This window comes from Tamandua tetradactyla, chromosome 2, assembly GCF_023851605.1.
Source record: "Tamandua tetradactyla isolate mTamTet1 chromosome 2, mTamTet1.pri, whole genome shotgun sequence".
Classification (NCBI taxonomy): domain Eukaryota; kingdom Metazoa; phylum Chordata; class Mammalia; order Pilosa; family Myrmecophagidae; genus Tamandua; species Tamandua tetradactyla.
Genome location: NC_135328.1, coordinates 15,944,961 through 15,971,288, shown reverse-complemented (window position 1 = coordinate 15,971,288; position 26,328 = coordinate 15,944,961). Strand labels below are relative to the sequence as shown.

Here is a 26,328-nt window from a genome sequence, read left to right as displayed (position 1 = left end):
ATTCCTTCCCTGCCAGCCACCCCCACGAGCTTCCAGAACCTTCCCACATGGTGATCACACCCATGGTTGGGCCAAGAGCCTCTGCGCTGTCATGTTGTCAACAGGGTTACTGTCAGTGTTCTTAGAAATTTATTTTAAGGGATTGGCTCACATGATTGGGAGGCCTGGCAAGTCCAGAAGCTGGAGGGCAGTCCAGGAGGCTGGACCTTCCAGCAGAAGCTGATGGTACCGCCCCGAGTGCAAATGCACGGGGGAGGTCAGCAACTGGTGCACTGAGGTTGTAGGATGCCCAGGGTGGGGCAGGGAGGTGGCACCTGTCTTCTCTCCAGGTGGGAGGAAGCAGCTGCGGGAGCAGATGGCTTAGGCTTGGTGTGGATGCCTTCATAGCCCTCCCTCTGTTAGTGGATTAGGGGGAGGGAGGTTAGGCAGCAAGGGCTGGTACAGTGTTTGGAATTGCCTGTGTCCCTGACCCTCAAGCAATTTGATGTCCCTTTTTGCATCTCCATTTCTCAGGCTGTGCAGTAAGGAGATGACAGGTAGGTTTCACTGCCACCTCTGGGCTCCTGGAAATGGGCCAGGGCAGGAAGGACTTGGAGACCATCCGAGGCCTGTCGGGATAGGATGCTGTGATTGATTGGCAGTGCCTGCTATGGGCCTGAGTTGGGGGTGGAAGGCTCCTATGGGGTGTCCCCCGATCCCTGGTCCTGTCCCCCGCTCCTCCTGGAGCACATGCTCTGCTCTGTGTTCCCTTGGCAGTCCTGGTGGAACCGCATGTCCAATCGGTTCCGGAAGCTCAAGCTGATGCAGACGCTGCCCCGCGGGCTGTCCAGCAACCAGCCTTTACCCTTCTGTGATGAGCCCGAGCCAGCCCTGGATTCCACGATGAGAGCGGCCCCCCGGGACAAGGCGAGCCGCTCCAGCCTCCCTGACATGGCACCCCTCACCAAGGACAGTGGTAAGAAACTGCTGTGTGTTTAGTGGGATGTCCACGGTTGTCTGAGACCCAGATCCCCTGTCCCCTGGTCTTCCTCTGGGGTGGATGTCAGAGGTGAGGCAATGATGCTGGCATGGGAGGCTGGAGCAGAGTGGCTGGTCCTCCAACAAAGAGACTTCAGCTGGTTCACAGCTGCTGTCAGCATGGTGGAATGGGAAAGCACTGGCTGGGGGCAGGAGTCCTGGGTTCCTGTCCACGCTCCCTGCTGAGACTGCCCTTCTCCTGCCCGTGATGGGCGGTTTCCATATGTCCAATGAGATTGGCCTGGAAAGTGTCTTAAAATAGCAGTAACCTTGGGATGGGGTCGATAGTGAGCTCCTCACCACTGGAGGCATTCAACATACTGGATAATTTTGCCGGGGCCCTGAAGGGGATTTCCACACTGATAGGGACATGGATTTGGAATGATCCTTCTAACAGTTGGATCCTCCACACCCAGGCTAGCTCCTGTCTTTTTGGTGACAAACTGTGGAGCTGGGTGCACCATGGTTCTGACCCTGCACAGCAGAGGGTTTATGGAACAGCTGCAAACATGCAATAAGATACCTTTCAAATACTTTCCTTCTATTAAAATATTGAATACTGATTATTATTAAATATTTAACCACCCGGGAGGGTTGGTTTTCCAGGATGAAGTTTAAGCCAGTCTCACCCTCATGCTGTAGGCTCGTGGGGGTCATTTCTGGAAACTTCCATCTGTCTCTCAGGTCCTGGGGGCACAAGAGGAGAAAAGGAAGATGCATTGTTGACAACCATGGTGAGTGTGGGGATTTCTAAACGCCTTTCCAGTCTCCAGTGCTCGCCAGCTGATTGTTAGACGATTGGTCACAGCTGGAGTCGGTGATCAATATGTGTGACAACGGGTGGAACTCAGGTGGTGAGGAATCAGCTCTAGGCAGGCTGCTTCTCAGTAATGGTGGCCCTGGGGACAGGGCTTGAAGGAGGACTCACCACTCTGGTTCTCGAGAGCCAGGGTGAGGAGTGCACGAGAACTTAGTTCCAGCCCGGGAGAGACTCTCCTAAACTATAAAGTTGTATCAGGATTAGATTCAGTGATGGTCACAGAAAGCCTCAAACAACAGTGCAGATATAAGAAGTGTAGTTCTCTCAAGTAAGTAGAGTTCAGTACTGACTCACTGCTCTGTGCAATTAGGGCCTCGGGTTCCTTCTATTTTGTTTGTCTCCCCATGAGTGACTTATAAAATCTCAAGGTCGCCTCTTGGTCTAAAACGGCTGCCAGAGCGCTAGCCATTGAATCCGCATTCTAGCCAGGAGGCAATAGGAGGGGAGAAGAGATGCCCATGGACAGTGCTGCTGCCTTTTAAGGATGGTTCCTAGAAACTGCCACATGTGGCTTCTTTTCTCATCTCATCACCAGGATGTAGTTACGTGGCTATGTCACACTCCCCAGGGTGTGGGTGAAGGCTGGGAAATGCAGTATTTGTTCCAGGTGGTCTTTGCCCACCTGCAAATCAGGGGTGTCATTACTAAGGAAGGTGTGGCAGATGAACACCAGGGGACAGAGCAGTCACTGACTTTTAGGGGAGAACAGGCCTGTGCTGTGGTTGCGGTTGTTAAATGAGCTTAGCCTGGGAAGTTCTTAGCACAGTGCAACCCAGATGACACTCATACATTGACTGGGCAGCCTTGGCTGTGTTAGTCCACCTCTCCAGGCTTCTCTTTCCTCCTCTTTGTAAGGAAGTCCTCATGGTGGGAGCTAGATTCAAGTCCCCTCATCTCTAAGCCCTAATTGGGAGGCTGGCCAGGAGAGGGCAGCATTTGAGAGGACGGAAACTGAGGTGTTCTCCAAACAGGCGGATTTATAGGACATGGCTAGTAACTCGGGAGCCAGTGGGTGGTCCTGACCCAGATGTGCCAAGTCACGCCCCCACCCCTGCCTGGGTGCACCACTGTGTCACACCACATTGCTCCATGTCACGCCCTGCCCCACCGTGTCACACCATGTCAGGCCACATCATGCCACGTCACACCCTGTCCCATCACGTCACAGCACGTCACACCCCATCACGCCCTGCCCCATTGTGTCATGCCACGTCCCGCCACGTCATGCCATGTGCCCTGCATGTCCCACCACACCACGTGCACCCCACACCCCCGCATTGTGCCGCACCACGCCGGGCCACCCATGAGGGTAAATTGGGGTCTCTTCACCAACTGTGGGAGCTTGTCCTGCTGGACATTTAATAACATTATTAAATTTTCAGTATCAAGATAGAAATACTGTTACTGAAATTTTATGCAGAAAAATGTTAGGGAAAAAAAACATCGCCCGTGATTCCATGCCCAGAGATAATCACGGTTGAGGTTTTGCTGTGTGTGTCTTCTCCAACCACTTTTAACATCTCTGAGTAGGATCTCATGCTCCATAGAATAATAACAGATACTTCACCCAGCGCTAAGTACCAGTCCTCTTCTAAGCACTTTCCATCTGTTAAATCATTTAACTGCCCTGGCAGCCCTGCAGGCTGGGCATCGGGTTGCGCCCGATTTTTAAGAACTCCCGACCAACTTTTCTGTGTCATCAAACGCCCCTCACCACCTCGTGCCGACGCCTGCGCTGGTAACTGTCCTTCCGCCGCAGCTCTCCCCACTTGCCTGACTGTCTGCTTGGGGTCGAGATCTAGAAATGGAATTCCTGGGTCCCTGCCTCCCAGGAAGGCCCCTGTGGTCTCCAGGCAATGACGACGCCCACCCACGTCCTCTCTGACCTTTCAGGCCGACGCCTGCAGGCTGGCTGAGCTCGCTGAGGCCTCAGGAGGGGACGGCACCTGCTCGCGGTCTGGCAGGAGGGCGGGACAGGCCCAGGGTGGGAGCTGATGGCAGATGGCGGGGCTCCCCTGCCAGGCAGGCCTCGGCGTCACTGGTGCCTCCCCACCCCGGGGCGGGCTTAGCCGTGGGCTGTCCCGCCCGCCGAGCGCCATCTGGCACCCAGCGCGCTGTCTCTTCTTAATTAAAGCCCGCGTGGACCACACGTTCCCTCCTCCCTGCCGGCCCCATAACCATCCTTTGGAGTGTGGAGTTTATACTGACCCCAAATATCACATTTCCAAATTTAAAACTAAATTACAGTTAAAAATGTCACACGTGGGAGGTGTGGCTGGAGGAGGGAAGAATGCAATGGGACGGAGAAGGGCATGCTTGCAGGGCTCAGGAGGCTCTCAGGAGGAGCCAGCCTGGGTCCCCTTCCCCTCAGCCTCTCTCCCCTTCCTCCTGAAGCTACACCCCGCCCTCCCCCCCAAGTCAGGCTGACCTTGCACTTCTGTTAAAACATGTCCTGCTCCTCTTGTCCCCAGGCCTTTCCACATTCTCTTCCCTCTGTCTGGAGTGCCCTCCTCCCCCTGGTCCTCTCTGGGCCGGCAGCTGGTGCCACCTTCTCCAGGATGCCCTTCCTGACTGCAGCTGGGTTGGCCACTCTGTGCTCTCCCAGGCTTCCATTGCAGCCCGTCCGGCATCCCTCTGCCCTGCTTTTGCTGCAGCAGAGCAGCTGAGACCCGAGGACTCCCCCCAGGTTGGGTGGAGGGTTGAACATGGGTGCTGTTCTCTGCAAAGCAGGAAAAACCCAGAGCCCTTCCCCAGAGTGAGGAGCTCTCCCTGGGCTTGTCTAACCCCCGGCCTGTCTTTTTCAGCTTCGCAACGGGGCCCCGTTCACCAGACTCCCGAGTGACAAGCTGAAGGCCGTCATCCCCCCTTTCCTCCCGCCTTCCAGCTTTGAGCTGTGGAGCTCCGACCGGCCCCGCACGTGCCGGGACGGGAATGCTGAGCCCACGAAGACGGCGCTGCCCTCCAGGGCCGGCCGGGCCCACACCGTGGGTGGTGGGAGCACAGAGCCCGTAAGTTGTCATGAGGCACGCCTGAAGCATCACTCGCTTCTCCCTGAAATCAGCATGTGTGGCAGGCAACGGGGACCTCAGACCAGCTGATCTGGGGGCGTAGAAGTGCCGTCCTCTTGTCTAATGAAATCCTACAGAGAAACTCAATATATAAGGCAGTTGAAGACACTGGGGTGAGGGAATGAAAGCTGGGGCTCCTGACTCTACCTCCTCTGCTCCTTGCTGGCAGCCCAGAGCTCCAAGCAGCAGAGTTTGAGGACCATGTAGAGGAGACGGCTGGAATCCTGGGAGGGAAGCAATTTGCTGAAGGGGCTCAGTTGGGCAGCGAGGGCCTGTAAACGGGGCAGCTTCTCGGCTTCTGTTCCAAGCCCTCCACTCCAAGAGTATGGAGAGCTGTGCATGCTTCTGGCATTCTCCTGAGCCCAGAAGGAGCGAGATCTCAGCTTCGTAAGTGTTTGACCTCCGTGGCTTCTGGCAATGACGTCTCTTTGTGTCCCTCTCAATGGGGCGCGTTCTGAGCCTGCGCTCCAGATGCATGGATGGGCGACCCAGAGGGAGGCAGTGAGACCTGCCCCTCGCTGGGCAGTGGGGAGACTCGGGGCCTCGACTTCTTGTCTGTGGGGTGGGGCTGACGCCCTGTGCTTGCTGCTCCCTCCCAGCGCTGGTGGCGATGGCTCGGAATCTGCTGTCCACGGCCAGGTCGGGGCCTCCAGCATGTAATGGGACCAGACTTGAGCTCCTTCCCCCGGCTGCCCTTTCTTGAGATTATAACCAGCTCCAGAGGTTGAGGGCACAGCCCCCCCTGCTCCAGGCACTTGCGGACTTCCCCAATCCGCCTTCGTGTAGCAGGCGTGCCCCAAACCAGAGGCCCCTGTCGGGGGGTTGAGCCAGCTGGGGGAGAGCACGGGCTGAGGGGCTTCTGGCAATACCGGAGGGCAGCTCGATTGCATGGGGCTGTTGGGGAGAGGCGACCAGCTCTGTCCCCGTGGAGGAGAGGCCATGGGCCCCGGGGGGTGGAGGCAGCGTGTTGGGGGACCACGCAGGCTGCTCTCACTCTCTCAGGAGCAGACTGGCTGCATCTGGCCCCACATCCCTCCCTTAGGGTTGCCTGGGGTAGGTGGGGTGGGGGTCACACAAGAGCCCCTCTGTCTTAGGATCCTGGGGCTGGCGAAAAGAAGAACCACAAACTGGGTGGCTGAAACAGCAGGAATTGATTGTCTCCCAATTCTGGAGGCCAGAAGTCCCAAATCAAGGGATCAGCTGGGCCAGGCGCCCCCCAAGACCTGTAGGGGAGGGTCCCTCCTGCCTCCTCCAGCTGCCGGGGCCCCAGGCGTACGTGGGTTCTCCCTGTCATGACGCAGCCCTGCTTCTCTTACAGGTTCCCCATGATTGCACACAGGGCCGCTCAGATAACCCAGGGAGACCCCTGCTCTCAAGACCCATCACTTCCTCACAGCTCTGGCCATAGAGAGTAACAGTTACTCTTTTGCCTCATAAAATTGCCTCTGCAGGTTCTGGGGATTGGGAGTAGGCATAATTTTGGGGGACCACCATTTGGCCCATTTCCACCTTGATTTATTTCTGTCAACCAAGTGCATTCTCTGTGCTGGCCCGAGCAGGACCCTGGGAGTTCGTGGAGAACAAAGCCCCTCGTGGGGCCAACAGTGCATTGAGGGTGTCAGACAGACAGGGTGACTTTCAATAATTCTTTGCTCACAACTTGCAGTGAGGGTTGTGACAAGAGCAGGGTGGAAGGGGTGCACCCTATGTGGGTGGGCAGGCCTCTGAGGACAAAGAGCTAAAGGATGAGGAGCCAGTGAGGGAAGAGTGGGACGGGGGCACCTCAGGGAGAGCTAACAGCACGAGCAAAGGTCCCGGGGCACAGAGGGACTCAGCCTTTTCAAGGAACTAAAGGACACCAGTGTGACTGGAACAGAGTGAGCAAAGGGTCAGGAGTGTGGTTAGGTGGGAGAGGATGTGAGCTAGAGCACAGACACTAGGACGTGGGGCTCGGGAAAAGCTGCCTATGGAGGTGACAGAGCTGGGCTTGGAGGGACAGGGAGAGCAGAGGCATGCTCCAGGATGAGGGACAGGCAGGCTCTCTTGGAGTATGGATCAGTGGGCCAGGCTGCATGTTAGAGGCTGGATTTTATCCTGGATGTCCTGGGTGCCTTCCAGTGTTTTCCAGGGAATTGCATGGTCAGGTGTTCTTGGAAAGCACTAGAGTTAGGCAAGACAGAAAGCAGGGTACCCTGTGGGGAAATTCTGTCACCCGGAGCTAAGGGTCAGGTTGTCAGCAGGTAGAAGTGGGCTCCCACCCTTCAGCTGGGACCGAGCAGGTGCAGCTCCACTCGGCCGGGATGCCCTGGAGGATGCTGGCGTCGGTGAGGCTGCGGCCTGCTGATTCCCGAGACCCTTCCCACCAGTTCTCTGAGTCCCGAGGGAGGAGCAGCAGACCCTAATGGGAACACCCACCTTATTCCTGCAGGCGCCCAGCAGGCCAGTTAAATTTCCAACCCTCTCCAGAAGCCCAGCCTCTCCCGCCAACTCTGGGAACTTCAACCACTCGCCTCAGTCCTCGGGCGGCTCCAGTGGGGTCGGGGGCATCAGCAGACACGGTGGGGAGCTGCACAGCCGCTCAGGTGGGTAGCGGGCAGGTGCAGGCTGCCCCGTGTCAGGGGAGGTGGACGGAGCTGCTGGGGCTCGGCCTCCACACCTGTCTTTTCTCCTCAATGTGACGGGGGGATTTTTCGAGGGGTTCACAATTCTGAATTTCTTTTGTATAATTTTTGTAGATAAGGGGTTTGGTTGGGGAGAGAAATGAAGAGGGAGGACTTAAAGCCCACAGTGCTCTATTTTATCATACAGTTTTATTAGAAGTTAAGAGAAAGCAGTGTTTAAAATCCCAGAAGGTAGGTGGGAATGTAAAATGGCAGAGCCCATTGGAAAACAGATGAGACCTCAAAAAGTTAGATCTGAAATTAGCATATGGCCCAGCAGTTCCATTCCTAGGCATATGCCCAGGAGAAAGGGAAACACACATCTGCCAAAACATGTCCCCGGCAGTATCATTCATAATAGCCCCAAAGCAGAAGCAACCCAGATGTCCATCTGTGAATGAATGGGTAGACAAACTGCGGTCTGTCCACACCACGGAATATTACTTAGTCATGAAAAAGGAGTGCAGTTCTGAAACATGCTGCAGTGTGGATAAACCCAGATATGAGATAAACAAAAGAAGCCGGTCACAAAGAACCAAATATTGTACAATTCCATTTACGTGAATGATCCGGAAGAGGCAAGGCCATTAGAGGTGGAAAGTAGAGATTGTCCTGGGCTTCGGGGAATGTGACCGTTCGGGAGTGACAGCTCAAGGCTGTGGGGATTCTTTTTGGCGGTGGTGAAAGAGTTCTAAAATGGTCTGTCATGATGGTTGCACAACTATGAAATGCAGCACTTTAAGTTGGTGCATAATATGTGTCTTGGCTTGGTAAAGCTGATTAAATACAATATCCCAGGAACAGACTGGCTTTTAATGATGGGGATTTATTAGCTTACAAGTTGACAGTTCTAGGGCCATGAAAATGTCCAAACCAAGGCATCGGCAGGACGATACCTTCTCTGAGGACTGGTTTCCAGCGAGCTGGGACCCCTCTGTCAGGTCGCGACATCGACTGGCCTGTCTCTCCCAGGCCGTTACAGCTTCTGGCTTCAGTGGCTTCCTCTCTCAGCATCTGTGGGTGTGTCCTTGCCTCTTAGCTTCTCTAAGGGGCTTTTTCCATGGGCTTCTCTGGGTCTTCTGTGTGTCCTTGATCCTTTATAAAGGACTCCAGTATAGAGGATTAAGAACCACCTTGAATGAGGTGGGTCACACCTCAACTGAAATAACCTAATCGAAGATTCCACCAACAATAGATGCACCCACAGGCCTGGATTGAAAGAACCTTCCTTTTCTGGGGTATACGCAACTTCAGACCACCACAGTATGGTATGTGAATTGTATCTCAACAAAGTGGTTACCTCCCCAGAAACCCTTGAAGGTAAAACGTTAGAGAGTTTCTCATCCAGCCCCTTCATTGAACCGGGGAGGAAGCTGAAGCCCAGAGCAGGCAAGGGATTTGCCCAGGGGCACACAGCAGGTTGTATGACTTGGTAACGCTCAGACCTCAATTGGGAGTGCTCCCCAGTTATGTTGGGGCTGACAGCACACTTCCTAATCTTCCCTGGAGGGTGCCCAGGGTTAACCGCAGTTACCCCTGCCCTGTGCCGTTACAGAAGGAATTCATGCTTCTGGTGGAAAAAAGCCTTAGGACCAAATAAGCCCAAAGGCCCCAAACAAAAGGTATATTCTCACCTACTAGGGCTCATCAGCATCAGTTTTGTATATACCTTTGCAAAGTATTTCTGTGCATCTTATTGATGTTTATAAAAGTAGAATTTTGGGGTGGGCCACGGTGACTCAGTGGCAGAGTTCTTGCCTGCCATGTCCAAGACCCGGGTTCGGTTCCCGGTGCCTGTCCGTGTAAATAAAAAAAAAAAAGTGGCATTTTAACTTGTTGAGCGCTTTGTATATCTGGACACAGCTCCAAGCCCCAGGCCTGTGAGGTCAGCATCTCTCTTTTACAGATGAGCAGATAGGGGCTCCCGGGAGACCAGTGACTCGCCCCAGGGCACACTGCTGGTCACACAGGCCTTGGCTCAGAGCCCGTTCTCTTAACCCCGCACCTCACTGAGCTCTGGACACTGTTGCAATCTGCTTGCATCCCTTCCTCATGCTACTGTGTCGGGAGCCCCTTTCCCTGTTGCTGCATTTGCAGCTACCACAGCTTTTTAATAACCCACCAGCATTCCATCCGTGTCGGCCGTCACAGTTTATGTCACCAGTCCCCTGTCATTGAACACTGAAGCTGTTTGTAGGTTTTGCTCTTACAGCAGTGCTGCATTAAGCAATAACCTTGTACCTCCATCTCTGCCTGCCTATTCAGTGCTTTCTTTAACATAAGTTCCCTAGAAGTGGGGTGGCTGAGTCAGGGGGGTTGCCTGTGTTTGAAGCTCTTGCTGCACTCTGTCCCCCCAGGTGGCAGCGTTGACAGCGTCTTGTCCCAGATCGCTGCGCAGAGGAAGAAAGCTGCGGGGCTGTCTGAGCAGAAGCCGGGCCATCGGTCGAGCCCTGTGGGGCCACCGCCAGGGGCCAGCCCGCCCGAGCTCCCCGGCTCCCCGGCAGGCGGCAGCGTGCCCGGTGGCAAGGTGTGTGCCCCGTTTCCCTCCCCTCCTGATGCGCTCGCGTATTCTCTCCTCACCTGGTCCAGGTGCCCGGGAGGTGGGCGGGTGGGGGGGCAGTCAGTCGAGGGGGACAGAGCCAGAGGCCACCCCTTTCTCAGCTGCTCTCACACCCTACGCCATGTGTTTTCCTCCTGCCGGGTGTCCACCGGGTGAGAGAGGTCCAGAGGTGTCACTGATGTCCTGAGGGTCCCCAGGTGGTCATCCAGCCTCGTATTGTACACGGTTGTTCATTGATGGGGGTGATACCTGGACTCCCACCCCAGCCCCTGCTGTGGTGTTGAAAAATGTGCCTGGCCCCTGGTAAGCCCACGAAAGTGCCAGCTGGTATCGTTGCCACTGCCGCTGTCACATTAGTGCTCCTGCCTCACTCATTCCTGGGCCACACCCCTGAGCGTCTGCTTTGTGCCTGGAACCGTGCGAGCAGCAAGCATCCAGCTGCAAATCATGGAATTTGGAATTTCCTCTCTTGAGGAACTCACAGTCAAGGGGAGATGTCATCGTGGGCACACAAGCCACCCTGGGTGTACTGGGGGCCGTCCTGGAGAAGTGAGGATGCTCCAGGGGCAGAGGTGGGGACCCCCACCCTGGCTGGAGGGCATCAGTGACACCCAAACAAGGAGCCAGAATGAGGAGCCACATGGGGTGGGGCAAGGGGTGGGAGACTCTTCCAGGGCTAGGGAATAGCATGTGTTGTTCCAGAGGCGGGAGGGTGGCACGGGGGAGGAGCAAAGGAGGGGAGGTGGGCAGGACAGGCCTCACCTGACAGCACAGTCACTCTTCTGCTGTCAGCAGGTCATCAATGCCTATGGCATTTGCAAAGAATAGGCAATTACTCTAAGTGCCTCCCTGACCCAGGAAGTCTTCTAGTGTCCTTGAACTCTGCCACTTCCACCTCCTGAGCACCCCCTCGTCCCAGGTCCATGCTCTGCTGGGTAATGGAGTGAGCCCCAGAGTGTAGGTTCCTAGTCTTGAGTGTGAGGCAGCTCCCCCACCTGTCCCCTGACTCGGACCCCTAAAAGTGCATCACACCCCATTTCCCCCTCTGAAAGGACCTCCTGTCCAGAAAAATACCCTACTCTTCATCATAGTTTCTAGATGGCTTCGACTTTCTCCCTAAGAAATGTTAGGTCTCCAGAAAGCTCACCGCAGAGGTGCCCCCCGCAGCTTCTGGTTGATGGTTTATGAACGCTGTTCTCTGTCCCCCCCCAGCCCTTTTTGGTTTCATGTGCCATGAGGCCTACATAGTTAGGTTCCTTTTACAATTTAGCTCCAGAAAAGCTTCCTCTCTCTCTCTCCCTCCATATTAGTGTATTTTCCATTATTATTAGTAATTCCATTATGTACCAAATTACTTAGACTATTACTTGGAGCTGCCGTGTATTAAGTCTTATGTAATCAAGTGACTTAGAATCCAGCTCTAGGAAAAAATGCCTCTACTGATACTCTGATACGTTTTCCATTATCAGATAATAAGAATTACATGATCAATTGTGTTTTTCTTTTTATCTTTGCTGCCAGGAAACCCAGAGCTACTCATAAAGTAAGTCTGCTGGTTTGAGGTTTAGATAGTTTACCTCTTCTCTGTTGTCTAAAGTCATCATTCTATTTTTTTTTCTTTTGTATGCTGTATGGCAGCGGTCACATTTCATTCTTTTTCCATCTGAGTATCCCTTTATTGCAGCAGCATTTGCTGAATTTTTGTTTATTTGGTTTTTCGTTTGCTTGTTTGTTTGGGAAATCCATGGGCCAGGAATTGAACCTGGGTCTCCTGTATCGTAGGCAAGAATTCTACTGCTGAACCACCCTTACAGCCCCTTCTGTTCTATTTTAATGATCTTTTTGGAGTGTTAGATGCTGTTAGCTTCCTTTAATTGGTGTTGGAAATAGGTAGGCATCTAAATCATAAATTATAAATCATTTCATTACCTTGCTTGGATACAAGTGTCATATATAATCTATATACAGAGGGTGAATGGAAATTGACTTTGTCAAAGATGCAATCAGGAAACAATAAAATGGAGAAACAATCCATTTCAAGGATCACCTAATCTTCCTAACATCACAATGATGCTGTAACCTTGGGCAGCTTAAGATTCAGGTTTCTGGGGTCCCCCCACCCAATCAAATCAGCTTCCCTGCTCAGGTCTGGGGAATCTGTGTTTTCCCCAAAGAGTCTGCTGTGGCCAACCCAGCCCAGGGCTCTAAGGAGGCATTGCCCTAAACGAAAGGACTCAGAAGTGGGCCTTCTGTCTAAGGCTCCAACAGCAAAATGAAGACATGGCGTGCTTTTCAAAGACCCCCCTTAGAAAGAATTAGAAATTAGCATCTAAAATATAATCTCCTGAATCTGGGTTCTGAACTTGGCTTAAAACAAACAACTCACACGACTGGTAGAGCATTTGCCAGGTGCAGCTTCCAGGATGATCAAGAACTGGTATGATTAGGAGACCCGTCAACGCTCCAACTCCCAGGGACCCTAATGGCCTGCTGGGTGCATCAGCCTCCCTTGGCCACCCCAAATCTCGGTGGCCTGAAACCAGAAGCATTGATGGAGCTCCTGAGTCTGTGAGCTGGTGGCTTAGTCTGAGCTTAGCCAGGGGGTGGTCATCATTTACATGTGTGTTGTCTGCTGGCTGACCAGGCTGACCGGGCTGTGCGCTAGCCTGGACATTTCTCGTGGCTGTGGCGGAAGATGAGAGTTGAGGACAGTGGGTGGTTTAAGCAGTGCCCACTGTAGGAGAGCAGGCAGGGCTATGTGGAAAGGGAGTGGGTCCAGGGAGCGGAGATGGCACCGTTAATATACTCAGTCAACCCCAACTGGTCTAGGGAACAGTTCCAGTATGTCAGAGAATCCAAAAGAATCTCATATTTACCCACTGTCTTCTCCCAGTAGTCCAGAGTATTATGTTTCTTTGCTTTGGGCTGAGATAGACTCATTATATAGGGGTGCACTGATTCTCTCTTGCTAATTAGAAGCTCTGTTTGGGGATGTCCTTCTTTATAGAAAAAGGCAGAGGGAAGAATTTATTAATGATTTAGACAGCTTGTTGACAAAAAGTTTCAAAACCCGAAGGAGGGACTCCTTTTTTCCCCACCCTGGGATGTAGTTTACTGGAAGGACCACTAAAGGCCTAGTGCAAGAAAACACGTACCCATTTTTTAGGCATAACAACTCTTTAAACTTAGTCTCTGCTGGCCTTCACAAGATGTCTAGTTTTCAATGAAAATTACAATGCATGCTAAAAGGCAAGAAAAAACCACACTCCCATGAAACAAAGCATTCATCAGAATCCTACTCAGACATGACACAAGGGTTGGTGTGACCTGATGGGAAATTTTAAGTAACTGCAAATAATATATTAAAGGCTCGAATAGAAAATGTAGAACGCATGCAAGATCACGTGGGAAATAGCAGCAGAGAGATGGAAACTATATGAAAAGATCACATAAAATGCTGGAAGTGGAAAAAACAGTTGCAAGGACGAGGGATGATGGCTTATCAGTAGAATTGACAGCCAAGGAGAGAGTCAGTGGATGTGGAGATAGAGCAATAGAAATTACCCAGACTGAATCACAAAGGAAAAAAGTGAAAAAGAAGGAAGAGAATGGAGAAGGAAAAGAAGAATGGAGCATTCAAAAGTTGTGGAATAATACCACATGTCTTCACACACAGGTAATTGTAATCTCTAAAGGAAGGTAAATACATAGAGAGAGGAGGAGAAACAGTAGGAATGGACATATGAATATGAATGGGGCAGAAGAAATATTTAAAGAAATGAGGGCCAAGTGTTTCCAAGAATTAATGACAAAATCTGAACTACAGATCTGGGAAGTTTTGAGAACACTAAAAAGGATAAATATCAAAATGAGCACACCTAGCCATATTATATTTAAACTACTGAAAATGAAAGATAAAGAGAATATCTTGAAGGTAGTAAGAGAAAAAAGAAAACGCGTACAGAGGAACAAAAGAATTATAGCAGACTTCTTAACAGAAACTGTACGTCAAAGATGGTAGAGTGGTACCTTTAACGTGCTGACAGACAGAAATCCCTGTTAACTCAGATTGCCATACCCAGAGAAAATATCTTTCGAAAATGAAGGAAATAAAGATGTTCTCAGACAAAAAAAAAAAAAAGAGAAGTAACACTGAAGGAAGTTCCTCCGGCAGAAGGAACATCAAATCAGACTGAAGTCGGAGCTACACAAAGACACAAAAAGATCTAGTAATGGAATAAATGAAGATTAAAACAAAATTATTTTCTTCTTCTTCTTGTTTTAATTGCTGTAAAATAGAGAACTGATGGTCTGTAGCAGGAGGCAGCAAACTGGAGCCGTTGGGCCAAATTCAGCTCTTGGCCTATTTTTGGATGGGAAATGAGCTAAGAATCATTTTTATGACATCGAAGGGTTGTAAGAAAACAAAAGAAACGGACAAGAATCTATGCCCAAGACAGAAGTATAAGGCTCACAAAGCCTAAAGTACTTACTATCTGGCCCTTTTCGGGAAAAGTTTCCCAACCCGTAGTCTAAAGCCAAAAAAGTTGCAAGGTATTGTGTGCTTACAGCATGCATAAAAAGAAAATGTATGATAACAGTGCCACCGAAGATGGGAGACAGAACTTGAGAATATGCTTATATAAGATTCTTATCCTGCAGGTGGAGTGGAAATGCACTAGGGATATATGTTGTAACCACAAACTAATTGTTTAAGATGTATGAACAATAAATGAATAGAGGAGGGAAAATGGAATTCATAAAAAATACTCAGTTAACCTAAAGACAGAGGGGGTAAAAAAACAGATGAAACAAACAGAAAACAGTTAGTAAGATGGCAGATTTTAAGCCATTCATTTCAATAATCACATCAAAGGTGAATGGCTTAAATTCAAGTTACGATTTAGAGATTTAAAGGTTAGATTTAAATAGTAAACTCAACTACATACTGTTCACACAAACCAACTTTAAAGGCTAAATGCAAAAGGTAGGAGAAAGATGTATCATATATACACTAACCAAAAGAAAGCCTTAGTAGCTTTATTAATATCAAATAAAATCTATTTCAAAACAAGGAATAATAGTGGGAGTAAAGGGGAACAATTCAAGAAAATAAAAGGGATCATTTCTCCACAAGGGCATGACCATCCTAATTGCACAGAGAGCTTCAAAATACCGGGGCAAGTACCAATGGAAAGGAAAAATAGACCAAACTAAAGTTCTAGCTGGAGCTTTTAACACTCTTCTCTCGGTAATGATAAAACAGACAGACAGAAAATCAGTAAGTATACAGAAGACCTGAGCAGTATTATTAACCAATTCGACCAAAATTAATATTTCTAGATGCTCACCCCAGCAGTATGGCAGAACATACTTCCTTTCCAAGTGCATATGGAAGAGTCACCAAAATAAGTCACATTGTAGGATGCAAAATAAAGCTCAACACATGTGAAAGAATACAAATAGAAATGGAACTCTAAAGGAATTAAGATAGAAATGAGAAACAGAGATTTCTGGAAAATTCCCCCAAATTACTGCCAAACAGGATGCTTCTAAATAACTCAGGGGTCAAAGAGGAAGTCTCAAGACATGAAAAGATATTTTGAACCGAATTAAAATAAAGCTATAGCATATCAAAATTTGTGGTATGCAGGTAAAGCAGTGCTTAGAGAGAAATTTGTAGCATTATGTGCTTACATAAGAAAAGAAGAAATTTTCTAAAGAGAAATCTAAGCTTCTACCTTCAGAAACCAGAGAAAGAAAACAAACCCAAAACAAGCAGGTTGAAGGAAATAATAGATATGGGCAGAAATCAGTGAACTAAAAATAGAAAAGTAATAGAAAAAAATCAAAGAAACAAAAAAATTGATTCTTTGAAACTGTCAATAAAATTAATAAACCTCTAGCCAGAGAGAGAGAGAAATTACCAGTATCAGGAATGAAAAAAGGAGTCATACCTACTGATCCCAGACACTTAAAATGATAATAAAGGAGTGCTAACAACTCTGTGCCCATTAATTCAGCAACTTAGATGAAACGGAATAATTCCTTGGAAGAAACAAACTTCCAAAGTCACTTAAAGAAGAAATAGATACCATGAATACTCCTTTATCTATTAAATTAATGTTGTCATTAAAAACCTTCCAAAGGAGAAACTGATAAGCTCAGATGATTTCACTGGCAAATTCTATCGAGTATTTAAGGACAGAATAATACAGACTCTACACAGTTTCTTCTAGAAAAGGAGAGGAGGAGATAATACTTCCCAACTCAAGTTGTGAGTCAGTATAATCCTAATGTCAAAACTAAATCCATTACAAGAAAAGAAAATGACAGGCCATTAGCTCTCATGAACATAGATATAACACTTTCCCACAAAATATTAGCAAATCTAATCCAATGACAAAGGATGACACCTCATGACCAAGGGCAGTTCATCTCCAGAATGCAAGTTTTGTTCCACATTTGACTTTTCTGCAGTTAGCATCACACTTAATGGTAAAAGACTGCTTTTTCCTGAAGATTGGGAAAAAGGCAAGAATGTTCTCATATCCAACTCTTCTCATATTCAACTTCTTACCAGAAACTATAACTGGTGCAATAGGCAAGAGGAAGGAAAAGATTAGAAGAAGATAAATCAGAAGGGAAGAAATAAAATATCTTCATTCTTAGAGCAGATGACTTTCTGCTTAGAAATCTGGAGACTCTCTAAAACTGCTCTGGTGTAATCAATGAGTTTAGCAAGGTCTCGGATAAAATCAAGGTACAAAAGTCCATTGTAGGGGTGCACGGGTGTTTTGGTGGTAGAATGCTCGCCTTCCATGCAGGAGATCTGGGTTCAATTCCCAGACTATGCACCAAAAAAAAAAAAAAAAAAAAAGTCAATTGTATTTCTATATATTATCAACAAGCACTTAGAACAATTTTTATATGAAAACTTCAAAATAACACCACTTAGAATAACGTACCCAAAATGAAACTCTTAGGTAAGCATCTTAACAAAATATATACAGAATCTATAGACTGAAAACTACAAAATACTGATATTAAAGAAACAAATAAATGGAGAGAGATATTGTGTTCATGGATTGGAAGATCGATACTGTTAAGATATCACTTCTTATTTGCAAAGTCCCCTTGGGGGAATGGTGAGAAAGGGGGAAAATTCCAACTTCCCCATGTGGAGAATTCCTGATATTCTCACAAGCAGTGGGGATAACCAAAGCAATAGGCTGAGCCCTCAGTCTTGGGGTTTGTTCATACGAAACTTATCCCCACAAAGGATAGGCTAAGCCTACTTAAAATTAAGCTTAAGAGTCACCCCCAAAGAACCTCTTTTGTTGCTCATATGTGGCCTCTCTTTCTCAGCCAACACAACAAGCAAACTCACCACCCTCCCTGTGTTGACATAGGACATGACTCCCAGGGGTATATAAACCTTCTTGACAATGTGGAACAGAACTCCTAGAATGAACTGGGACTCAGCATCAAGGAAATGAGAAAACCTTCTAGACCAAAAGGGGGAAGAGCAAAATGAGACAAACTAAAATGTCAGTGGCTGAGAGATTTCAAATAGAGTTGAGAGGTTATCCTGGAGGATATTCTTATGCATTATATAGATACCGCCTTTTTAGTTAAGGTATATTGGAAAGGCTGGAGGGAATTGCCTGAAAATGTAGAGCTGTGTTCCAATAGCCATATTTCTTGAAGATGATTGTATAGTGATATAGCTTTCACAGTGTAACTGTGTGATTGTGAAAACCTTGTGTCTGATGCTCCTTTTATCTATGGCATGGACAAATGAGTAAAACATACGGATTAAAATTAAATAATAAGGGAAACAAATGTTAAAATTAATTGAGTAGATTGAAATGCTGGTGATCAATGAAAGGGAGTGATAAGGGGTATAGAATGAAATAGGGGAGACAAAGGCTAAAATATATTGGGTAGGTGGAAATACTAGCAATCAGTGAAAGGGAAGGGTAAGGGGTATGGTATGTATGAATTTTTTATTTTAATTTCTTTTTCTGAATTGATGCAAATGTTCCGAGAAATGATCACAGTGATGAATATACAACTATGTGATGATATTGTGAGTTATTGATTATATACCAAGAATGGAATGATCATATGGTGAGAATGTTCATGTTTGTATGTTGTTATGTTTAAAAAAAAAAAAAGAAAAGAAATAGAAACAATCAGAAAAAAAATAATCACTTCTCCCCAGTTTGATCTGCAGTCCCAGTGTAATCCCAGTCAGCATCCCAGCAGTCTCTTTTTTGTAGCGATTGAGAAACTTGATTCTAAAATTCATGCTTAAATACAAAGAAATTATAATAGCCAAAAGAATTGTGAAAAAGAATCAAGTCGGAAGACTCGCATTTCCTAACTTTGAATGTGACCTTGGTAAAAGAACAGACACTGCTACTGGGAATAGACTTGAAAGAACCAAGAGCAGGGGCTCAGATAGACATTTGCACGCTGGTGTTTATGGCGACGTTGTCCATGATGCCCAGTGGAAGGAGACAGCCAAAGGGCACTGTCATGGTCAGGTTTTTGTGTCATCTTGGCCAAGTGGTGGTACCTGTTTGTCTGGTTGGGCAAGTGCTGGCCTGTCTGTTGTGATGAGGACATTTCGTAGAATTAAATCATGATCGTGTCCACTACATCCACAGCTGATTCCATTTGTAATCAGCCGAAGGTGAGTGTCTTCTGCAATGAGTGATGCTTAACCTGATCACTGAAAGCCTTTTAAAGAGGATTCAGAAGAGACAGGCTCTTGCTGTCTCGGCTGGTGAGCCTCTCCTGTAGAGTCCGTCCAGACCCTCCATCGGAATCGCCGGCTTCACAGCCTGCCCTGCGGATTTTGTACTCTGTGTTCCCGCAGTCACATGACACTTTTATAAATTTTATATTTTCGAGTGTTCTCTGTTGATTCTATTTCTCTAGAGAACCCTAACTAATACAGGCACATTGACAGAGAAGCAGAAAGGCAAACTGTGGTGTAGATATATGATGGAGTATTGTGTGGCTGCAGAAAGGAATGAAGTCGCAAAGCGTGCAACAAGGTGGATGAACCAAGGGGACATTTATGTTGTGCAAAATAAGTCAGAAACGAAAGGACAGATTTTGTATGGTCTGTTTTAGAAATACTTGTTAGAAAACTGGGGCCTAGTTTGTAAGCTCTTACAGCAGTCACATTTATTCCTGAGCTTGAAGTGTTATTTCTAAATTCTGAGAGGTACTGTTTGTGTATACCCTACTTTGGGTACGTGGGTAACACCTGAGACTCAGAGTAGGAGTCCTGCGGCTCTGAATGTCAGCATTACCATGCACAACAACTGCTAAAGAAACTGGAGAAGTGATCAGGCTTCAGTGATCGGGTAAGAACAAAGCTGATCTGCTTGGGACCAAGGTATATCAGATTACAGGGTAAAGGACATTGTCTGTATTGTGGCTTCACCTACTGAATGAGACCAAAGGAAAAGAGGTTTGTTTTGTCCAAAACCTAAATTTTCTGTAGCACACAGTCTAATTTAACCTGTCTGGCCAGTTCCAAAACAACCTAAACACCCGGAGCCCAGAATGGGAACGAGAGCTTGTAGTTCTTATAGCTTAACGTAACACCCAGATACAATGCAAAGTATGTTGGGCAGATACTTAAAGAGTATTGATAAAATCCCTTGAAGGCTGGGGAAAAAAATATGGAACTATTAAACTTTCCTACCTGGTAAACGCCTGATACTCATCTTTAACATTAGAGACTCCCAAGTTAATAGGCCAAGCTCTTAATCTTGAGGCTTGCTCTTATTAAACTTATTTCTGTAGTGGAGAAACTAAGCTTACCTCTAGCAGTGCCTATGAGTTACTTCCAAGGAGCCTCTTTGGTTGCTCAGATGTGGCCTCTTTCTCTCTGAACCCAACTCTGCAAGGAAAATCATCACCCTCCCCCCTACACAGGACATAGCATCCAGGGGTGAAAGTCTCCCGGCAATATGGGAGATGACTCCCAGGGATGAGCCTGGCCCTGGCACTGTAGGGTGGATAATGCCTACCTGACCAAAAGGGGGAAAAGAAGTGTAACAAAATAAGGTATCAGTGACTGAGAGTTCAGATAGAGTCAAGAGGCTATTCTGGAGGCTACTTTTATGTAAGCGTCCCCTAGATATTGCTGACTGCCAGGGTATGTCAAGTCCCAGCCAACAGTATTCCTGAAAACCCTCAAGAACATCCAGGGCTCTGTGAGACTCTATAATTTCACTCGCTATGTATATTTTTCAGAAACCTAAAACCTCCAGATGGTTCCTAGGCCAGATAAGCCCTGAAACCCAGAGTTACCAGCCTCTCTAAGAATATCAACCAGTGTCACCCCCCTACACCGTAATACTGACACCTCTTTTCAACATGAAGAAGTTAGAAAGGTCATTGTCCAAATATCCCTAAAGAATGGGAGAAGGATCAAAGGAGGAGTTGTGACAGAGAAGATAGATTTTAACAAATGAGTATGATTGCTGAATCGTTACACAGATACTTCTTTTTAGTCTCCAGTGTCTTAGAGCAGCTGGAAGGAAATACCTAAAATTGTGGAACTGTAACCCATACCATACATTGAAATTTGTTCTGAAACTGCTTGCTAAAATGTACTTTGAAATGTATCGCTTTTTTGTATATATATTTCACAATAAAAAATGTTTAAAAAAAAAAAAAAGGAACAGACACACAGACCAATGGAAGAGAATAGAGAACCCAGAAATAAACCCGCCTAACCACCATCTGCTGATATTTTTACAAAAGGATAAAGGCAGTTCAGTAGAGAGCTAGTGATCTTTTCAACCACTGGTGCTATAACATTTGGATCTCAGTACACAGGATGGGGAACCTCCTAGTATCTGACCATCAATATAAATGTTAACTCAAAATGGATCACAAGCAAAAATAAAAGGAAAAACTATAAAACTTCTAGAAGAAAATGAGAAGATCTACATGACCTTAGGTTTGGCAAAGAGTTTTTAAATACAGCATGAAAAGCATAATCCATAAAAAGGAAAGATAGATAAATTGCACTTCAAAAACTAAAATATTTTGCCCTGCAAAAGACACCATCTAAGAGAATGTAAAGGTCAGCCAGAGACGAGGAAAAAATATTTGCAGATCACATATCCAATAGAAGTCTTATATCCAGAATAAAGAACTCGTATAACTCAACAATAAGAAAACAAAGGATGAATTAAAAAATGGGCAAAATACCTGAACAGCTACTTCATCAAAGAAGAAATATACATGGAAAATAAGCATCTGAAAAGATGCTCACCATCAGTGGTTGTTAGGGAAATGCAAATTACAACTGCCATTGCATAACGCTGTGCACCTCTCGGACTGGCTATAACTAATCAAAGTAAAAAAAAATACACCAAGGGCTGATGAGAATGTGGAGCTGCCAGAATTCTCCTTCATTGTTTGGTGGGGGTGCAGAGTGGGACAGCCACTGGGAAGAACTTGTGGCGGTTCCTTACCAAATGAGGGTTCTAACTCCTAGGTATTTACCCAAGTGAATTAAATGATGCAGGTAACGGTGGGGCAGGGGCTGTTCCCCAGGTTTCCTGGCTTTTGCCCCTACCCCGTGTGTCTGCCCCCGAGTGGTTCCTGCGCATCCATCCTGAGAGCAGTGCTGTATTTGCTGTGCGTGTGTTCAGGAAACTTCACGGTCCTGGTGAGTTTCTTTGTTGAGTTGACTCCGACCCGTGCCGGCGAGGGGCGTCCTTTTGCTCATTTCTGTCCCCCAGGCAATGGCTTATGGATACGTCTTGTTCCCTTCAGCAGAAATTGGAGACCAGCAAAAGGCCTCGATCTGGAACGTCCACTACCTCCAAAAACACCTCGCCCACCCTCACGCCCTCCCCGTCCCCTAAAGGGCTCCCCGCCGAGTCCTCAGTGTCCTCGTCCCACCGCCAGTCCAAGAGCAGCGGGGGCTCCAGCAGCGGCACCATAACCGATGACGGTGAGTCCCCAGGCCCCCACGCCAACGGTTCCCCTTCCTCGCCGTGGGCCCCCAGCGCAGAGCTGCGTGCTGCCTCAGCAGCACCGGCCTTCCCAGCCTGGGTTTTTAAATTAAAGATAAATAAACTAGCAAGCAATAACACTGTCCTTCTTGTTTCCCGCTTCTCCTTGCACATTTGTCCTCACTGTGCTAAAGGAGAGTCTTGTCAAGGTAAGCTCCCTCACATACCTTCTGTGTTCTGCTCACGTGCACAGGCGTACTCACGTGGAAATGCCTCTCCAACGTGAATTGTAGGCCTTTCCCTGAACCCTGTACAGATCAAGATTCTTCCCTTTGCAAATAAAACTGGCTTCAGAAAAAAACCCCAAAACCTGGTAATTCCTTGGCTCCCCTAAGGAAGAGTCGAGGTATGCTCCGGGCGTGTCGGCTCCAGCTGCCTGGGCGTGTTTCTCTCCACATCTCAGGTGGGCTTCTCCGTGGCAGCAAAGAGGTCCAGGCTTCCTTCCTCTCCCTACTAAACTTAAAGCCCCAAAGAGTGCCGCTTTCTCAGGAGTTCCAGCCAAAACCCAGGGGTCAAGTCATTGGCCTGGCTTGCCCACCCTTATAAGGGCTGGGGTCATCCGCCTGGGCTTGACCCAACTCTGTGTCCACAGGGGGAGGCCTGCGTCATGGGTCAGACTGCAGAGCTGGGGTTGGGGTCCACCCCTCCAACACTTTGTGGGCTGGGAAGGGGGAGAAATTTAATTTCAAAGGAAATTAAGGTGGTGTTTTCAGAAGTAGGAGGGGGATGGATGCTGGGCAAGCAAAAGCAGTAGATGTTCATTGCAACCAGGACAACTTTGGAACCTGCCTTTGGCTGTCCCCCTTCTACATCTTCCTAGCCCTGCTGTTAGCTCCTTCCTGGCAAGGGTCATCAGCATGTAGCAGGCACACTGACAGTCACTGCTGAATGAACTAATGATTGAACAAATGAAGGAACTCAGGCCTCCTGATCTCCAGTCCACAGTTCTTGGAATGCATCTGCTGCCTCAGGGCCTTTGCATTTGCTACTCCGTCTGCCTAAGGTGCTTTCCCCCCAGATTTGTGCATGGCTCACTCCTAAGCACTGACTCCTTCCAGTGCTCAATCTGGGGATTCAGCAGGACTGGTGTGTGAATGTGTGAAGAATATTCCTTCATGCTCCCCAGACGCTGATCTTGGCCCCTTTCTTTCTGCTTCCTACTCTGAGATCTTGATACTCAGGTTCTACTCCTCCTTTCCCCTGTTCTGTGCCCTCTGGTGCTGGGTTCTGCTCAGGTGGGAAAAGTCCAGAGCCTGCACACATCTGCATCTAGACCGGGACCCACCGCCTGCTCTCTTGGGTTCTTACTTTGAGGACAACTACCAACAGTCAAGAAATAATTTTAAAATTTCCTTGAACATAAGAAGGCTAAGTTTTAGGTTTTAGTCCCAGCAGCTGGAGTTCCACGAACCTGATGGTTTTACAGCCTTAGAGTTAACAGCTGGCCCAGAACCTCCCACCTGGTCTTTGCAGCCCGACCTGGGCTCAGGAGATGCTGAGGGCCTGACCTGACGGGAGGGGGGTGGCTGGCAGGTGGGACCCCTCTGGCTCTGTTTGCGGGAGCCTGTCTTAGATCTGCATTCCACATGGGGTTTCTCATTAGATTTCATTTAGCAAGAAGATGACCACCTCTTTGTGAGGAAATTCAAAAATCGCTCTTTTGATGCATTTTACAAAATTCTGAGATGTGTGTTTTTTTCCACCTCTTCCCCTCTTGAAGATGAGCTGACTGGCATCCTTAAGAAATTATCACTTGAGAAATACCAGCCCATTTTTGAGGAACAAGAGGTAAGGATGTTCTATCTGCATGCCAATTTAAATTTTACTGTAAAAAAATAAAAATGAAGAACGCTGTATATCTGAATATGTAGGTTTTCATTCTGCAAGCCTGGATTGATCTTTTTCACTGAGACAGCTGAAATAGAGATTTGTGTTCAGCACATTTAGTTCAGTTCATAACTGTCCTGAGGACCTTATGGCTCATTGTGTTATGATAGAACTTTTTTAGTTTTCAGCACTGCTTGGTCTGGTAAAGTTTATATTTGTCCTGCAAACATTTTTGCTAAAGGGAAATGACTGACAGGCTTATGGATTTAAAGTGAGCCAAAGCAAATACTAATGAAGCTGTTTTGAGTGTTTGAGTGTAGGGCTTGTGATTGTCTGAGTTCCTATATGCTGAAAAGCATTAAAAAATCACATTTAGAAAAATACTCTTGCAGCTCAGCAGTTCCTTCAAATATTAAGCACAGAGATTACAAAAACCTTGTCTGCAAAAGTTTGTAGAAAAATAGTCATAGCAACATAATTCCTAATAGCCCCAAAGGGGAGCCAGTCCGAGTGTCCATCAGCTGGGGATGGATAAATAAAATATGGTCCCTCTGTACATTGCAATATTATTCAGCCACTAAAAGGAATGAAGTCCTGACATACGTGACAACATGGGTGAACCTTGAAGATATGCTAAGGGAAAGAAACCAGACACAAAAGGCCACATATGATATTTTTCCATTTATATGAAATGCCCAGAATAGGCAAATCCATGCAGACAGATAGTAGATTGGTGGTGGTCAGGGGCTGAGGGGGCTGGGGAGAATTGGGGAGTAATGCTAATGGGTGTGGAGTGCCTTTTTGGGGTGATGAAAATATTAAATTTGTAGTGAGGGTTGCACCACTCTGGGTATTCCAAACATTGATGAATTGTATATTTTATTGTAGGCAATGTGAATTATAGTTCACATGAGCTGTTGAGAAATATTACCAGTGGAATAGAGCTCTTTTGCAGGCCCCCCCAGCCCCCAGGGCATAATCACTGGTGTAAAACAGCCCCGGGCCCAGCTTAGCATTAACACCTGTCTTAATTACAGTAGCTGTCATTAGAATCACTCACCGCAAGCTTGAGATGCAGTGTAGGGGTTTGCATTTTGGTTTGAGAATCAGATGAGAGGATCAGTGACTTTTTGTCATTGGTTTGATTTCCTGCCCCATCCCGTCTGGTGTTCCTGCCTCCTTGGCGATTTACAGCTCATCAGCAGTTTTTGTCATCATGAGGAAATCTTTCCTGTTCACTGGTGGCTGCCTGCTTTTTACATATATATATATGTGTATATATATATACATGCATGCATAATATCTGTTCCATGTTCTCTTGGAATACTGAAAACATCTCAAAACTTATTTGCTTTTCTTGAGGTATCCTTATCTGTTTTAAAGGGTGTCATTTGTTCTGATTCCTTGGCTTTATCCCCTTTTTTGAGCATTTATCATTTGTCATTCAGAGGCTGCGCTCGTTGTCCATTGCAGGCAACTGGGCTGAGTTCCAGCTGAGGTTTAAAGCTTGGGGTGTTTTAAAGGGAAGGGGAAAGCAGAATGTGTGGATTTGCTGTGGTTTAACTGGGCTGCCTGCAGACCTCTGGAGCCTCTGGGGTCAGGGAGGGAGCTGGGGCCAGAGGCAGCATGGAGAAGGAACCCTACTGGAGAGTTTCATGTGTGCTGGATTAGTGTAGGGCCCCTTTTCTCCACCTGACCCAGACTCCCTGGCCTTGTCAGGAGGCAAGCCCAGCCATCTCTCCCCAGTACTTAGGGTGTTTCTGGGCCATGCACAAGCTGGTCAGCACCGGGCAGGGTCCGCTGTCCGTATGGGCCCACAGCTTTCAGTTCTCTGTGGAGGCTTTGGTAGAGCTGAGGTGTTGACCCCATCCATTACCCCATGACCTCGCCTCCAGCCTCAGCCCCCACAGCTCCTGGAGTACTTCTTAGGGCCTTGAAAAGACTCCTTGAAATAGCTGGCGTGTGGATAGCAATTTTCCCTGCTTTCCAGGGCTGGTAAAACTTCTCCCTGTCTTTATATATCCTTAGTTATCAGTGAGAATTTGGAGGAAAGATGGAGTTAATATATGCCTGCACCTTGCCATGTTCAAAGATGGGATAGTAATTTTCATCTTTCTGCCTATATTATGAGACACTTAATTTGGTATCTTAACAAAATAATCATGCCTTAAGCAAAATAGAAGGTTTTTTCTCTCATAAATAAGTCTGGAGGTGAGTAATCTAGGATTTTTCCGTTTCTGCTCCATATGCCTAGGTTATGGCACCTGTTTTCACAGTCCAGTGTGGCTGCTAGAGCTCCAGCCATTGCATCCACATT

General features: G+C 47.5%; 1 protein-coding gene across 1 annotated transcript in view; it reads left to right on the top strand.

Moving 5' to 3' along the window:
* The window catches only part of ANKS6 (ankyrin repeat and sterile alpha motif domain containing 6), a 65,360-nt gene that overhangs the window by 22,429 nt on the left and 16,603 nt on the right, over positions 1 to 26,328 (top strand). The window contains exons 7-13 of the mRNA XM_077140187.1: positions 757 to 955; positions 1,702 to 1,751; positions 4,642 to 4,845; positions 7,334 to 7,487; positions 9,923 to 10,092; positions 21,943 to 22,123; positions 23,905 to 23,972. Coding sequence (XP_076996302.1) covers positions 757 to 955; positions 1,702 to 1,751; positions 4,642 to 4,845; positions 7,334 to 7,487; positions 9,923 to 10,092; positions 21,943 to 22,123; positions 23,905 to 23,972 — 1,026 coding nt within the window. The remainder of the gene's footprint in view (positions 1 to 756; positions 956 to 1,701; positions 1,752 to 4,641; positions 4,846 to 7,333; positions 7,488 to 9,922; positions 10,093 to 21,942; positions 22,124 to 23,904; positions 23,973 to 26,328) is intronic.